The 15,828-nt window shown below is 43.7% G+C and overlaps 1 protein-coding gene across 6 annotated transcripts in view; it reads left to right on the top strand.

Moving 5' to 3' along the window:
• The first annotated feature begins 2,340 nt into the window (after positions 1 to 2,340).
• The window catches only part of LOC115479302, a 59,505-nt gene continuing 46,017 nt past the window's right edge, over positions 2,341 to 15,828 (top strand). For 3 of the 6 annotated variants that reach the window (XM_030217163.1, XM_030217167.1, XM_030217166.1), the window contains exons 1-3: positions 2,341 to 3,053; positions 8,913 to 9,119; positions 13,031 to 13,183. In XM_030217163.1, coding sequence (XP_030073023.1) covers positions 8,946 to 9,119; positions 13,031 to 13,183 — 327 coding nt within the window. In that variant the 5' untranslated portion in view covers positions 2,341 to 3,053; positions 8,913 to 8,945. Of the gene's footprint in view, positions 3,054 to 8,736; positions 9,120 to 13,030; positions 13,184 to 15,828 lie in introns of those variants that run through there. The other 3 variants (XM_030217165.1, XM_030217168.1, XM_030217164.1) reach the window with 3 other exon arrangements.

Raw genomic sequence — 15,828 nt, forward strand, 5'->3', positions numbered from 1 at the left:
GTTAAGATAAATGTAGAGGGGGGGCGGGGTCAGCAGCAGTGGCGTAGCCAGAAGGCAATTTTTGGGTGGGCCAGCAGGTTGGATGGATGGACACTAGAGAAACACCTGCCACCTGATTTGCCCTGCCCATGCCCCTACTCCTACAGCACACCTATCCCACTCCCAATAACTTCAATGGGAGTAGCAGTGCTGGCCTCAGTGACTGCAGGACACATTGAGAGCTAGGGGAAATAAAAGAGAGTGCACTCTTCAACCTCCACTGAGCCACGGTCCGCCAACACACATATGCTTCCCCCAAATATGCCCTAAATATTACAGTAGGGCCCTAAAATATCAATACATCAAGAAAACTGAACAAGCCAAAGTACTATAGAATACTACATAGAAAATTGATGCTAACAGAATACTTTGGTCACACACACAAACACAAATGCCAAATACAGAATAAGTGACCACAAACCATAAACAAATTAAATCAAAATCCCAAGAGGCCAGACCTTGCATTTAGCACAGCACAGAGAAATACAAAGAGATGCATTTTCTCCTATACTGTGCAAAATATGATAGCACATGCAAGAGATAGCGTTAGGGGAGGTACAACTAGGGCAACTGCTTTTGGCCCCCTAGCCAAAGAGAACCCCAGGCCAGCTGGAAGCTGAAGAAGGTGCAGCCTGTTAGTAAGCTTTGGGATCCCCTCCTAAATATCTGCCTTGAGCCCCAGTCATATCTAACACCAGCTCTGGCAGGATGTACATTTCAAATCTGACATATTCTAGTCACAAAATAGAAAAATAAAATTCTTTTTTCTACCTTTTGTTGTCTGCTCATTTTATTTTTCAAGTCATGTTGGTCCCAGTCTCTGGTTTCTACATCCTTCTGTCTTCTCTTAACTCACTCGCCAAGGTTTCATGTCCATTTGATATTTCTACTCGCTCTTCATGTCCACTATTGTAACATAGGGGAAAGGAGGGAAGAGGGAAAAAAAAGTTTATTATTTATTTATTTTTAACCTGGGGGTGGGCTTCTTCAGGGGTTCCGTAGGGATCCCCGGAGGACAGTGAGGAGAGGAAGGCTGGCCCCCGGGTGAGGTTGCTGCTCAGCTGAGGGGAGCTGAGAGGTCCGATGCTGGCTGGGGAATTTTGCAGGGTGGAGAAAGAGCTGCGGGAGTAGCGGCGATAAGGAGAGCCGGAGGAGAAAGGCGCTGCGAGGGGGAGCGTTGTTGGAGGCGCTCGAGGCTGGCGCTGGGGCTGGGCTGTTCCGGGTGATGTTTAGGGGGTTGTCGGGGCCGATTTCAGGGACAGTTAGTGGCAGCACTGAAGCGCCGATTTCGGAGGCGCTCTAGAGCGCCGATGTCAGGAAGCATCGAGAAGCGATGTCCGGTCGCGAAACTAACTGGATGGGGCGTGAGGGACGCTGATTCGTGGCTAAAGGAGTTGAGGGGGAGGTAAAGTAGGTGTGGTTTTTCGGGTCAGTCAGGGTGGAGCGAAGGACACAACGTGCACAGCATCTGACTCGTTTAGGCCGAAGCCTGGGCCCTGATTTTAAATAGGAGTTCCAGCGTTTTGCTGGTTTTTGGCCTGGATTTTTATTTTAGCTCCGTTTTTGGTTTTGGACAACAAGGACTGGATCCGATGGTAGTCTTCACGTGAGAGAAAATTCAGGATTCAGGTAAGGGGTCATTTGGCCTAAAATTTTAATTGTTTTTTTTTAATGTGAATATTGGGTTTTTTTATTTTTCAAAATTCAGGGGTTAATGTTATTTGAATTTTTTTTTGTGGATTTGGGATCGGGGAATTTTACTTGATTTTTCTGGGGGGGGGGTAGATTTGAAATTTAAATATTTTTAGGGGGAGATTTTGAAAAGGGGGTTAGAAGGGGTTTATTTTTGGGTTTAAATTTTTTAATTCGACGGCACAGGTGCAGGAGAGATTAAGGTAATTTTTGAGGTATGTTTAATTTTAATTGAGAATTTTATTTTGGTTTTATAGCAGAAAGTTGTAAAAAGGGGTTTCAATGTAACTAAATTTGAAGAATAAAAACATAGCATAATAGAGACTGTAGTGCATAGGTTAACTAGTAAGTTTGATGACGCTAGGGGTATTTTTGACTTTCATTTTGGTGAAAAATAGTAATTTTCTAATAATCTCTATGGGAAAAAAAGGAAAGCAAAATGGGGATTTAGATTTTTCAGTGGGAATTCTAAACTGGCTGAGAAAGAAAAAAAAAAACTGCTTAATGTTTTTTCCGATTGGCTGTGGGACTTCAGAATGTTAAGCCAAGCTTCCGTTGACTTGACAACGGCTGGGGATTAGGGAAACACTGGCAGAGTGCTGGCTGAATTTGAAGAGAGAGGAAGCGTGAAACTGTGTGTCAGGGGTTGAGAAGTTAAAAGCTGATTTTAATGTAACAGTGAGTGATTGGAATAGCTGGAAAGGATGTGCATTACTAGGAGAGTGTGACAGGATAGAAGGAAAGTGTGGATTGGGGATATTTGAAAGGAATTCTGAGTGCTTGGGAATAAAATTGGGTTGCTTGGGAAGAAGTAGCCTGGAACAGTGAGAATAGCTGTGTGGTGAGTGGAAAAGTGGGATAATAGTGTGGGAGTTACAAAAATCTGTATGTTGCTGACTGAAATGGTTGCAACAGTGTATACATGCTGAGTGTGCCCAATAGAATAGGGAAAACAAAGTACAGACTAGGTTTTAGAATTAAGGAATTGTTTGGTTACTTTTATTTCCTACAAGGTTACTGAGGCCCAGTATTTGTGAAAAACCCTTAAGGACACTAGAGAAGTAATTACTAAGGTTAAGGAGTCAGGGTTTTGCCTCCATTTATTTTGGTTAAAGTTGAGGTGAAGGGAGAAGAAACTGAGCTGGAGCACGAGGACCTGAAACATATCTTGGGCCCCCACGCAAGAAAGATTGCAAGAGAAAACGACATCAAAATTCAACTACAGCTAAGTTGCAACTTGTTGCATGACAGAGAAAAGACACATACTTACCTAAACGGAGGGTAAACTGAAGTTCTGTGGAAACACAAAAAGAATGCACAAAGTATAAATTCTTTGCAATTAAAATACACTTAAAAGCTAAAGAAAGGAGTTAACTATTTGGAATATTTAAGCATATATACTTATCTGATAGTGATCCTGGAACAGGTATCGAAGAAAGATTCTTCAGAGGAAGGAAGGCTAAAATAAATACTGTAGTACAAATGTTATATTGAACCGAAGTAGGAGGAATGTTGGGTTTATATTGAAATATTGGGAAATTGGAAAATTGGGAAAATAGAAGCACTGATGAACAGAAATGTTATAGTTTACTTACACTTGATGGTAAAGGTGGATTTGAATACTATTAGTAAGTTTGGTTCTTCCCGAAGTAGGACAAATCCAAATTTAGTTTATTTTCCCCTCTCATTCTCTGAGTTTGAGAGGCGAGGTTAGTAAATTGTACAGTCCGCCGTCCTCAGTGAGGTGACTCTGGGTGTTGAGCACAATTGCAGGCACTCAGAGATACATTCTATACTGAGGCACAGGTGGGGTGCATTTACACTATCCATCTTCTTCCATCTCTGTACCTCTATCTTCCTCAATGTTTAGTATCTCCTTTTCTCTGTGTCCCTATATTTCTCTGTCCAGCTTCTCCCCTCTCTCCAATATATCTCTACCTTCTCTGACCCTACCCCATCCAGCTTCTCTCCCTCTCACTCCCTCCCCTTTCCAGCTTCTGGTTTGGTTGCTTGATTCCCTGCCTGCCCACCCCACCCTCCCTCCCTCCCTCAAGCTGTAGGTTTAATATTTGTTCCCTTTTCCTTTATCTCCTTGGTCTGGTATCTATGTTTCCCTTCCCTCCCTCCTTGTGCTATACCAGCAGTTCTCTCCTTTCCCTCCAGTTCTCCTCCCCCTCTTCCTCCCATGTCCAACAGCTCTCTCCCTTCCACCCAGATCCCCTCTTCCTCCAGCAGCTCTCTCCCTTCCATCGTCCCCTCCTCCTCTTCCTCCCATGTCCAGCAGCTCTCCAGCCCCTTCTTCCTCTCCCTCCCACGTCCAGCAGCTCTCTCCCTTCCATCCAGTCCCCTCCTCCTCTTCCTCCCATGTTCATCAGCTCTCTCCCTTCCCTCTAGTCCCTTCTTCCTCTTCCTCCCTTGTCCAGCAGCTCTCCATCCCCTTCCTCCTCTCCCTCCCATGTCCAGCAGCTCTCTCCCTTCCCTCCAGTCCCTTCTTCCTCTTCCTCCCTTGTCCAGCAGCTCTCCAGCCCCTTCCTCTTCCTCCCATGTCCATCAGCTTTCTCCCTTCTATCCAGATTCCCTCCTCCTTTTCCTCCTACCTCCAGCAGCTCTCTCCCTTCCCAGTTCCCTCTAATCCCCTTCCTCACACAAGTCCAACTCTGGCAAAACTATCCATTCCCTTTCCTCCAGTCCCTTCCTCCTCTTTCTCCCTTGTCCAGCAGCTCTCCAGCCCCTTCTTCCTCTCCCTCCCACGTCCAGCAGCTCTCTCCCTTCCATCCAGTCCCCTCCTCCTCTTCCTCCCATGTTCATCAGCTCTCTCCCTTCCCTCTAGTCCCTTCTTCCTCTTCCTCCCTTGTCCAGCAGCTCTCCATCCCCTTCCTCCTCTCCCTCCCATGTCCAGCAGCTCTCTCCCTTCCCTCCAGTCCCTTCTTCCTCTTCCTCCCTTGTCCAGCAGCTCTCCAGCCCCTTCCTCTTCCTCCCATGTCCATCAGCTTTCTCCCTTCTATCCAGATTCCCTCCTCCTTTTCCTCCTACCTCCAGCAGCTCTCTCCCTTCCCAGTTCCCTCTAATCCCCTTCCTCACACAAGTCCAACTCTGGCAAAACTATCCATTCCCTTCCCTCCAGCCCCCCCCCCCCCAAGTCCAGCACTTACTTTTTAGTTCTGTCTTCCAGGCCTGCCCATCCAACATCCTTCATCGCTGTCGCTGCCTTTTCTCCTGCGGCTCCGTGTATGGCCGTCCGGGAGACAGCGATCATCAGCATTGCCTGTCCAGTGCCTGCCCTGAAATTGTACTTCTCCCCAGGCTCCGCCCCACTCTTTTTTTCGCTTGTCACACAGCACTGCCATTCACACAGGCAGCTCCGCTCCCCTCTGCTGCGTCCATCCGGCCCTCTCTGTTGCACTTCCATCCTGTTTAGTAGAGCCAGATGGAAGCGGCAGAGGGGAGCGGAGCTGCCTGTGTGAATGGCAGCGCTGCGCGATGAGCGAAAAAAAGAGCGGGGTGGAGCCTGGGAAGAAGCACAATTTCAGGGCAGGCACTGGCAGGCAACGCTGATGATCGCTGCCTCCCGGACGGCCGTAGACGGAGCTGCGGGAGAAAAGGCAGCAACAGCGATGAAGGATGTTGGATGGGCGGGCCTGGAGGGAAAGTGGCTGGGCCTGGGCCCGTCCAGGCCCGCCCGTGGCTATGCCCCTGGTCAGCAGTAGGAGAGGAGAGAAATGGGTGTCTGTGTGACAGGGGTAACAGGTTTAGCAGCAGAAGGGGAGCTGAAGGGGAAGGATGCAGTAGGAAGGAGGAGGAGAGGGGGAGTAAGGTTTTTAAAAAATTCCAGGCAGTGGGAATTTACCAGTACCAAGCCATCCAGTCTAGAGGTTTGACAAATCATTTGATTAAAAATTTGCATACCACAATTAATTTTGATTAAAAATTTTCATTGTTGCTCACCCCTAACTGAATAGCATGTTGTAATCAGCTACACAGCGCAGGCCATATTTTTGCGCACCTTAGTAAAAGGACCCCATAGAGTTTTAATGCACAGGGTGAAGACTATCAGATCCCTTAGGGGGTAATTCTGAAAAGGTCAAAAAAAATTTAGGCACTAGGATGCTGTGTGCTAAGTGTGAATTCTCTATTGACAATTACACATATAACTGCCTACGCACCAACATTTAGGCATGGCTGCTTACGCCATGTCAATAGCTGGTGTAAATGACTGTGGATAAATATTGCAGTTGCACATTAACTGACAGAATTCTAGAATCTTAGTGTGTAAGTGCTGGGAATGCCCCTGACTTGCTTATGCCCCTCCCACCTCCACGCCCCCTTGCAGTTATTCACTATAGATTTTCAGCGCTAAGGACTAGATTCTATATATCACCCCTAAAATTCGGCACTTTATGTTTCAACATTTTTATTGATGACATCTCAAAAGCATAAATACTTTACATCTTTTGATATACAAATTCGGTATTAAAACAAGGAACAGTGAAAACTATTTGCTTCATTTAGTCATCAACCTTTTGTTGTTTTATCCCCTCCCCCCCTTAGTTTATCCTCCCCCTCACCCTCTAGGAGCCAATCCATCTCTCTCTAGTAGATGGCCGTTACACCCGGTCACATCTTAAATCTAGCAAGTGAGGTTCAGTAGCATACTACGGCCTTGTGGGCTCAATTTATGTATGTACCAATTCCAAATTCACATAAAATTCTTTTTCCCTTTTGGAGATCTCTGCGCTTCTCTAGCCTCCCATGTTGCTAACAAGTGAATTTGATTCCTCCATTGCCAATAGGCCGGTGGGTCCGAAGAGACCCAATACTGCAAAATAGTCTTCTTTGCCACTAGGCAGATAAAATTCGGCACTTTATAGAATAAGCCTAAATTTCTGCATGGTTTATAGAATACACTGAGCGCCGGTCTGTGCGACTAAACTTAGTCACGGGCAGTTACGACAAGTAAAACTTGGTGTAAATGCTGGCGCCTAAATTAGGTGCGGACTAGGTGTATTCTATAACAACGTGCATAGATTTTTTGAAACGCCCACCCCTTTTTAACTATCGGGCTCATTTTCAAAGCACTTAGCCTCCCAAAGTTCCATAGAAACCTATGGAACTAAGCCTCCCAAAGTGCTTTGAAAATATGCCTCCATGTGACTTAGAATTTATGTGCAGCACGTAATAGAATGCGCTTAGACAGTTCTGCATGTAAATTCTAATTAATGCCAATTAATGTCAGTAATTGCTTGTTAATTGGCAAAAGATGTTCTACTCCATGTGGAAACTGAAAAGAATTAAACCATTCTTTCCGAGATCTGTCTTCCGCAGCCTAGTGCAATCACTTGTACTCAGTCATCTAGACTACTGCAACTCGCTATACGCAGGCTGCAAATACTGAGGAAACTTCAAACAGCCCAGAACACAGCAGCCAGACTCATCTTCGGAAAACCAAAATACGAAAGTACAAAACCTTTGCGTGAGAAATTACACTGGCTCCCACTCAAGGAACGTATCACCTTTAAAGTATGCACCTTAGTGCACAAAATCATTCACGGTGAAGCCACTGCATACATGTCTGAGTTAATAGACCTGCCACCCAGAAATGCTAAAAGATCATCCCGAGCTTTCCTCAATCTCCACTTCCCTAAGTGCAAAGGCATAAACTACAAAGTAATGCACGCCTCAACCTTCTCTTATATAAGCACGCAATTCTGGAATACATTACCACGCAACCTGAAAACGATCTACGAACTAACCAACTTCCGCAAACTATTGAAAACTCATCTCTTTGAGAAAATCTACAGCAAGGCTCAAAACACATGAAGTCCATACACATCAATAGAAATACACCAATACACTTCTCCTAAATTTCTCTTCTCATACTTTCACCACACTTAATAATTTACCCAGAGATAAAACTGTGACACCCTAACGTTCTCTGGCTATTGTTCTATCGTCCTATCATTCCCCATTGCTACATTCTATTGTTATATCCCCAAATGATATTATGAACTGACTGTCTACCCTAAACCCTCACAATGTAACCCATAATCGTATTGTAACAAATTGTACTTCCATCATTCACAATGTATTGTAAGCCACACTGAACCCGCAAATAGGTGGGAAAATGTGGGATACAAATGCAATAAATAAATAAATAAATTATCAACATTGAATGACTTATTAACCAATTAGGGTATGCGCATTGTTATGGAATACGCTTCGATTTCTGCATGGAAATCTCAGCACGATACATAGAATCCAGGGGTAAGTTTATAGAATAGCAAATAAGTGCAGTTACATGCGTAACTACAGATTTCTGCCAGTTAGCACCAATTATTTCCAATTATCAGCAGTTATTCATTGTTAGTGCCAATTAACCTATATTTATAACTGCCAACTATTCTATAACCCATGGGTGGACTGACAGTGGTCAGGGCCTCCGGGCAGTAAGGGTCTTCGGGGGTCCCCCCAGCCACTGCTCGCCGCCCCACCGCCACAATTGCTGTCTCCCTCCCACATGCTACAGACCCCTGCAAGTGGGTCCTACCTTGAATGTCCCTGGTGGTCTAGTGGCTCCTTTGGGGGCAGCTGGGCAGGAAAGAATCCCACTCTTTCCTGCCCGTTCACACTAGTGTGCCTGGGCTGGCACCAGCATGTTTTCTGAATGGCTGCCGAGATTTCCTGTGGCAATCTCGCGGGTCTCAGCTGTCTTGCCAGCTATTTTTAAAATACGCTGTCGCCAGCCACAGGCACACTAGCGGCAGTGAGCAGGAAAGAATGAGATTCTTTCCTGCCTGGCTGCCCCCGAAGAAGCCACTAGACTACCAGGGCCCTTCAAGGTAGGACTGCCAGCGGCAGTAGGCAACCAGGCAGAGCCTGTAGGTCCTCAGACACTGCCCGGTTGCCCGAATGGTCAGTCCGCCCCTGCTATAACCTGTGTGTGAAATTTTATGTGCTAGGCACAAAAATATACATGCAAGATTATAGAGTGAGGTGATTAATGACTGGGTTCCTCCATGTTGTAGGGGCAGCTTAGATGGAATTTACACCAGTGTACCAGGTGTTTGTGAAATATTTAGTTTTTTTTAAATAGCACTTTCATAATAACGTCTGACACAGTGTTTAAGATAGTAATATAGTGATATTTGAGCCAGTAATGTAAATATCTCAACTTTGTGTTTCAGCATACATGCACTGACTACAACTAAGAAATAACCATGTCAGAAAAGAAAAGAAAGAAGCAGAAAGAAAATTCTTTTCTTGACATTTCCATCCTGAAGAAGTTTTTGCTTACTTACGAACAGCATTGTGATGAGACACAAAGCTCAGTGAGCCCAACCATCCAAAAAGGCTTGTGGAACTGCATAAACAATGAAGTGGCAATTACAAAGGTGGATAAGTAGTCATCAGAATGATATTGTAACCCAGTCTGCTGAAAGACAATATATCGACTATAGTAAATATAACTGAGTAGCAATGGGAAGCTGTCTGGAGTGATCCCAAGTTAGGCTTCTGTTCCCCCTATTAACTAGGGCTGGGACTTCTGTGCAGACAGCACTGATAGTTCTCAGTGAAGGGGGAGAGGGGGGCGGGACTTAGCTGTGGTCATTGCTTAAGGGTGACACCTACTGCTACTACTATTTAGCATTTCTATAGCGCTGCAAGGCGTATGCAGCGCTGCACAAACATAGAAGAAAGACAGTCCCTGCTCAAAGAGCTTACAATCTAATAGACAAAAAATAAAGTAATCAAATCAATTAATGTGTACAGGAAGGAGGAGAGGAGGATAGGTGGAGGCGAGTGGTTACCTAGTGTTTGTGTTCAGGGATCATGATTGCAGGGTTCCAGACAGAGTTGAGGACTGTCACTATAATGACTGGACTACGTACATTGAAGGAGGAGTTTTAAACGAGGGGAAAAAACTCAAATAGATAGTTGCAAATGAAGGCTGGTGAGGGGGAAGGTAATTCTATAACTGTGCACTTATATATAGATGCCCAGAGGGTGCCTGATTGACGCATATTCTATAAAGGAAAGTAGACACCTGTTTTATAGAATACCAGTGTAATCAGGTAGAGGTGCAGATATGCACTTAGGCACAAGCACTTATGCCACCTATAGAGCTGGAGTAAGTCTGTGCACCTATGTTTCAAGTTTCTCTGATAATACTGCCTATTACATAGTAACATAGTAGATGACGGCAGAAAAAGACCTGCACGGTCCATCCAGTCTGCCCAACAAGATGAACTCATGTGTATACCTTACCTTGATTTGTACCAGCACTATCCCCTCCTCCCAACCATTAGAAAACTATCTACTATTCTATAACTTATCCCCCTGATTCTATAAAGATCGCCAAAAATTCTGTGCACAAATTTAGGCATGTTCACAAATTGCACGTGCAATTTAATAAAATAATGAGCTAATAAGTGTCAATAATTGGCTTTGTAACAGGCTGGAGCTCCCTCTAGTGGCTCCTTCAGGTCATGATCATTCATATATATATATATATATATATATATATATATATATATATATATCTGTGACAGTGGTGAGAATATACCTGAGAACTACAAGCAAGTATATCAGGCTATATAACTATTCCCGTAAACTAAACCAGCCTTTGGCAAAAGAAATAAGAATCTGTCTTTCCCAAACTGTAGAAGTGAACACTGCTGTAAAATCTTACCCTCCGACATGCTGCAGGCTTAGCTAAAGTAATTACCAGCATTTGTGAAATACGGTGTTCCAGCAATAGGGATTACATAGGGGTCTTTTACTAAGCCCGGTAGCATTTTTAGCTTGCGGTAGAAATCAGCTGGTGGTAAATGCCGAGACACCCATTGGAATATAATGGGCATCTTGTCGTTTACCGCCAACTGATTTCTACTGTGAGCTAAAAACACTACCGCAGCTTAGTAAAAGACCCTTATAGTCTCTAAACAAGAGAATTCTTAGCTTATTAAAATTCCTTCTAAAGCATAACCCCCTCCCCATTCTATATAGTGTGCAACAGGGCCGCCGAGGGGGGGCAGGGGGGACAAGATTCCCTGGGCCCCGGGTCTCCAAGGGGGCCCGGCGCCACAGTCCCCTCCACCCACCCCCCCTTCATCATTGTCGCCGCCCCTTCCATCCACCACCGGGCCGGGCCCCCCCCCCCCGAATTAAAATCATAGCGCCTCACCTTGACCTCGCTCCATGTGAAGTGCAGCAGCGGCAGTCTGCAGATCGCCTCCTTTCGGGCCTTCCCTCCCTGTATCCTGCCCTCAAGGGAAGGCCCGAAGGGAGGCGATCTGCAGACTGCCGCTGCTGTGCTTCTTTCACATGGAGCGAGGTCGAGGTGAGGCGCTATGATTTTAATTCAGGGGGACCCGACCTGGTGGTGGATGGAAGGGGCGGCGACAATGATGACGACCTCGGGGGGGGGGGGGGGGGGTGGCGGTGGCGGGGCCCCAGGGGGGGCCTTGCCCCAGGCCCGGCCCAGTCTCTCGACGGCCCTGGTGTGCAAAAGTTAGGCATCAATTTGGCTTGTAACTTCCATAGTACAATGACATTTCCACTTCAAAATGGATGTGAAACGGCAGGTACGCGCATAAGTGCACTTAGACACCAAGTTATAGAAGAGTGGCTAACACCTTGATTCTGTAAAGGTCACCAAAATCGTATGCACAAATTTAGGCATGTTCCCAATTTGTGTACTCCATTTAATAGAATAATGAGCCAATTAGTGCCAGTAATTGGCTTTTAGCAAGCAATTATTGCCACTAATTAGATTTAATTGGGACTTACTATATAAATGACTTCTTTTACAAAGCTGCGCTGGCGAGTCCCACGAGGCAAATGAGAGGAAGCCCATAGGAATTGAATGGGAATCAGTAGTGCAGCTTTGAAAAAGAAGCCCAAAGTTAGGAGCGAGATCTGCGCCTAAAATTTAAGTGTTCTCCAAAAAAGGAGGTGTGAAAATGGGAGGGTCATGGGCATTTCGGGGTGCATCAGGGGCGTGGTTTTGAGTTATGCAAATAATTGTAGAATAACGGTGCTCCGCACGTAAATTTAGGTGCGTGCATTTGCATAAGTACGTAAGTACATAAGTATTGCCATACTGGGAAAGACCAAAGGTCCATTGAGCCCAGCATCCTGTCTCCAACAGTGACCAATCCAGGTCACAGATACCCGGCAAGATCCCAAAAATGTACAAAACATTTTATACAGCTTATCCCAGAAATAATGGATTTTCTCCAAGTCCATTTAATAACGGTCTGTGGACATTTTTGTTGGTAAATTTGCTTGTAACCTCTCTACTTAAGTGTTAATTCTATATATTACTTCAAATTTTAGACGCAACTTAAAGAAACCTTCTTACACATTTTTTTTTGGTACTGATTTTATAGGCGCCATATATAGAATCTAGCCCTAAGTGTGCAAGTGCGTAAATGCAAGGGGTGTATTCATGTGGAAAGGGCATGGGCGTGTTACCAAGTAATTCATGTAACATAGAATATTGTCAGTTGCACGTGCAGGATGCCACATTTAGGCATGCACTATTACACCTACTGTTGACATGGCATAAATGGGCGTGCCTGAATGTTGTAATGTGGTATTTTATATTGGATGTGACACACAAGTTTACCATTATAGAATACTAGCTTAGCATTCAGATTTTTGGCACTTAACTCTTTGCACTCTTTATAGAATTGCCTCCCAAAACATTTTCTGGGCTAATATTGGAATTAGCTGGGTCTGCCTGACAGGCTGTGCAGGGGACCTAAGAGGCCAGATGTTTGCATTACATCAACATTGTTGTTATCAGCTATTTAAATTAGGCTTAGTGGTAGAATTAAATTAGCAGCTGGGTCTGACAGGCTTCAAGTACAGTGATAACTAGGATTCCTACAGGAAATGCAGGCACTCAGATGGCCAGATCTGTTTCGTAGACTACAGGGGAGCTAAAGAGGCCGAATCGGGAAATAGCCACACCGATGTTGGTAGCTGTTACATATTATAAAACTGTGTGGATAGTCATGAGAAGGAGAAGTGTCGAGTATGAACTAGGTGGGAGTTATTGTATGCTGATCTGTCTAAGATGGCGGAGAACAAGTTAGGCTGATGATGAAAGGTGCTCTGGATAAGGAGAGAGAGAGAGCTTATAAATGGGATATATCTTTGCAGAGTGGACAGGAACCAAATAGGCTGATTGGTCTTTTTGGGCATTGTTACTGCTATGAGCAAACTGTATCAGGTACAATTATGCTAAAATTGCTCCATTACTGTATGACTGCATTGTGGTTCATCTTTTTCTTAGTTTGTGCTTTCTAGCCCAGAGACAGTCCCTGAAGACTTCCCACCTGTTTTGTTCAAACCATTGGTAAAAACAATTCGAGACCTGCGTTACATGTTGGGAAAGGAGCTTTGCATCTGGGGAATCTTGCTGAGCAATCTAGACATCGCGAGTCTTGTAAGTGGAAAAAGTCTGCAAATGTGCATTTATGTTCGAAGGTAACATACTCTCCTGAAGACACAAGGCAGGCAGCTGGTGCTTTAGGGACCGCTAACTAGCTATAGTAACAATGACCTTAGGCAGATCGGTGGAAAATGATGGTAACTATACACTTGAATGCTACATTAGACAGAGCAAAATGCTAAAATATATAAGCACAATGGAATTCCCAGAATCCATTTCAACAGTTTATTCACAGCTTCATAAAAGCAGATGATACTATGAAAAGAGAGGTAAGTGCAACTGCAGAAAAATAGTCCAAAAAACAACAGCAGAAATATGAACTAGCCAGAGCCCATAACTTTATACACATAAAACTGTTGGATTATTTGTAGTAAATAATTAGCAGATTTTATACACACAGCTTCAGCTTTAGAAATGTTAATTTCTTTTCTTCATCTCTCTCACATACACCCCAGAATAATTCACTGCTGAGTCACTTTAAAGTTGAATTAACAAAACATCTGTTTACTCACAGTTTTAGTTAGATTGATATTCAGACAGGCTTATATAACATAATACAATACATTTGGATTATCAGCTCTTTCCATGTGCTTAGATGGTAATGGATGCTCACACCATAGATCCTCAGGTTAGGAGAGACCTTTTGAGCTCCATGTGCTGTTCCTAACCCCCACAGGAAGTTGCATGGGTGTGACCTCTCTAGGCAATTCACATCAGAGGTCACAGAGTAATCACAGAGAAAGAAAAAAAAAACATTGCTGACAGACAATGCATGTAAAACACAATACATTATTCCAACAAACCCCTTCTCATGCATAACTGTCATGCAATTATTAATTCATACAAAGTCCAAGCTTTATTCGCAGATTCTCAAAACGTTCTCTGGGTAACGGTTTGGTCATGATGTCAGCTGTCATCTCACTGGTGTGACAATAGTGTAGACTGATAACCCCTTCTTTCGCCAGCTCTCGCACGTTGTGATATTTCGTTGCGATGTGCTTGGTGCGTGACTGAACCTTGTCATTCTGTGACAGTCTGATGCAGCTCTGATTATCTTCCATTATCTGGATTGGTCTCTGTTCATCTATTCCAAAATCCAGCAAAAGTTTTTCAATCCACATCAGTTCTCTGCATGCTTCTAATACAGCCACATATTCAGCTTCTGTAGAAGACAGACTCACAATACTTTGTTTATGACTGGTCCAAGAAATTTGTACATTTCCATACATAAACACATATCCACTTGTGGATTTATAATCAGAATGATCCCCTGCCCAATCTGAATCACAGTAACATATTAGTTTTGGATTACTGTTGGCTGAAATCTTTAATTTACAATCAATGGTACCTTTTAAATACCTTACCATCCTTTTAACTGCAGTCCAATCTGATTTGGTAGGTGAGCTGACCCTTCTGCTCAAAATTCCTACTGCATTTGCTATATCAGCCCTGTATGTGGTAGTCAGATATAAAAGCTTACCTATGGCTGATCTATATTGGATGTTATCTGGTAAAGGTTCTCTTACTGTTTCATCCTTCAGAAAATCAGTGATCATGGGAGTGCTTACAACTTGGGCATCTTGCATACCTAAACTTTCAATAAGCTCATTTATTTTCTGCTTCTGGCTTAGAAGATAAGAACCATCATTTTGTTTCTCAATTTCTATACCAAGATAGTATGACACATTACCAAGTTCTTTTATCTCAACATTCAGGTTTAAATATTTTACAATGTCCTTGTACTCTTGCTCACTTTCGCTTGCAATGAGCAGATCATCAACAAAAGCTAAAATGTATGCATATTGTCCATTTCTGCACCTAGTGTACAAGCATTTATCTGCTTCACCTTGCTTAAATCCTAAATTTGTCAATATTTCATGCAATTTGTCATTCCAACATTTTGCACTTTGCTTTAATCCATAAAGACCTTTGTTTAATTTACACACTAGCTGTCTTTGTTTTGTATTTATGAAACCTGTTGGCTGTTCCATGTACAAGTCTTCAGTTATATCTCCATGAAGAAATGCTGTTTTCACATCAATGTGGTTGACTTGCATGCCTTTTGAGACTGCAATGCTCAGAAGTGTTCTAATTGTCGTGTGTTTCACTACAGGTGCAAACACTTCATCAAAATCTTCTCCATATTTTTGAAGATATCCCTTTGCGACTAATCTGGCTTTATACCTTTCCACTTTTCCTTGTGCATTCCTTTTTAACTTGAATACCCATTTGCATCCTATAGCTTTCTTGCCAGGAGGTAATTTTGTAAGAATCCAAGTTTTATTTTTATGCAATGCATCAATTTCTTCTTGTGCAGCTTTACGCCATTCAGCAGCTTCTTCTGCTGGCATTTTCTCAATCTCATCCCATGTTAAGGGCTCTTGAGCTTCTGCTGACTTTGTTAGGTAAGACAGTCTTGGGGGTGGAACACCTTTGTTTTCCCTGGATGAGCGTCTGACAACAGGTTGGTCCGACCTTTCCGCATCCTCTAAATCTGAGAGTCCTTCTCCAATTGATTCCCCTTCTCCAACTGTACTGTCTTCTTCAATGATCCTTTCTGTGTCTGCTTCCTCTGCCTGTTCCTCGTTAGATACAGATGAGTTGCTTTCAGACATCTGCCTTGGTATGGCATTTATATA

Source organism: Microcaecilia unicolor, chromosome 10 (assembly GCF_901765095.1).
Source record: "Microcaecilia unicolor chromosome 10, aMicUni1.1, whole genome shotgun sequence".
NCBI classification, from domain to species: Eukaryota; Metazoa; Chordata; class Amphibia; order Gymnophiona; family Siphonopidae; genus Microcaecilia; species Microcaecilia unicolor.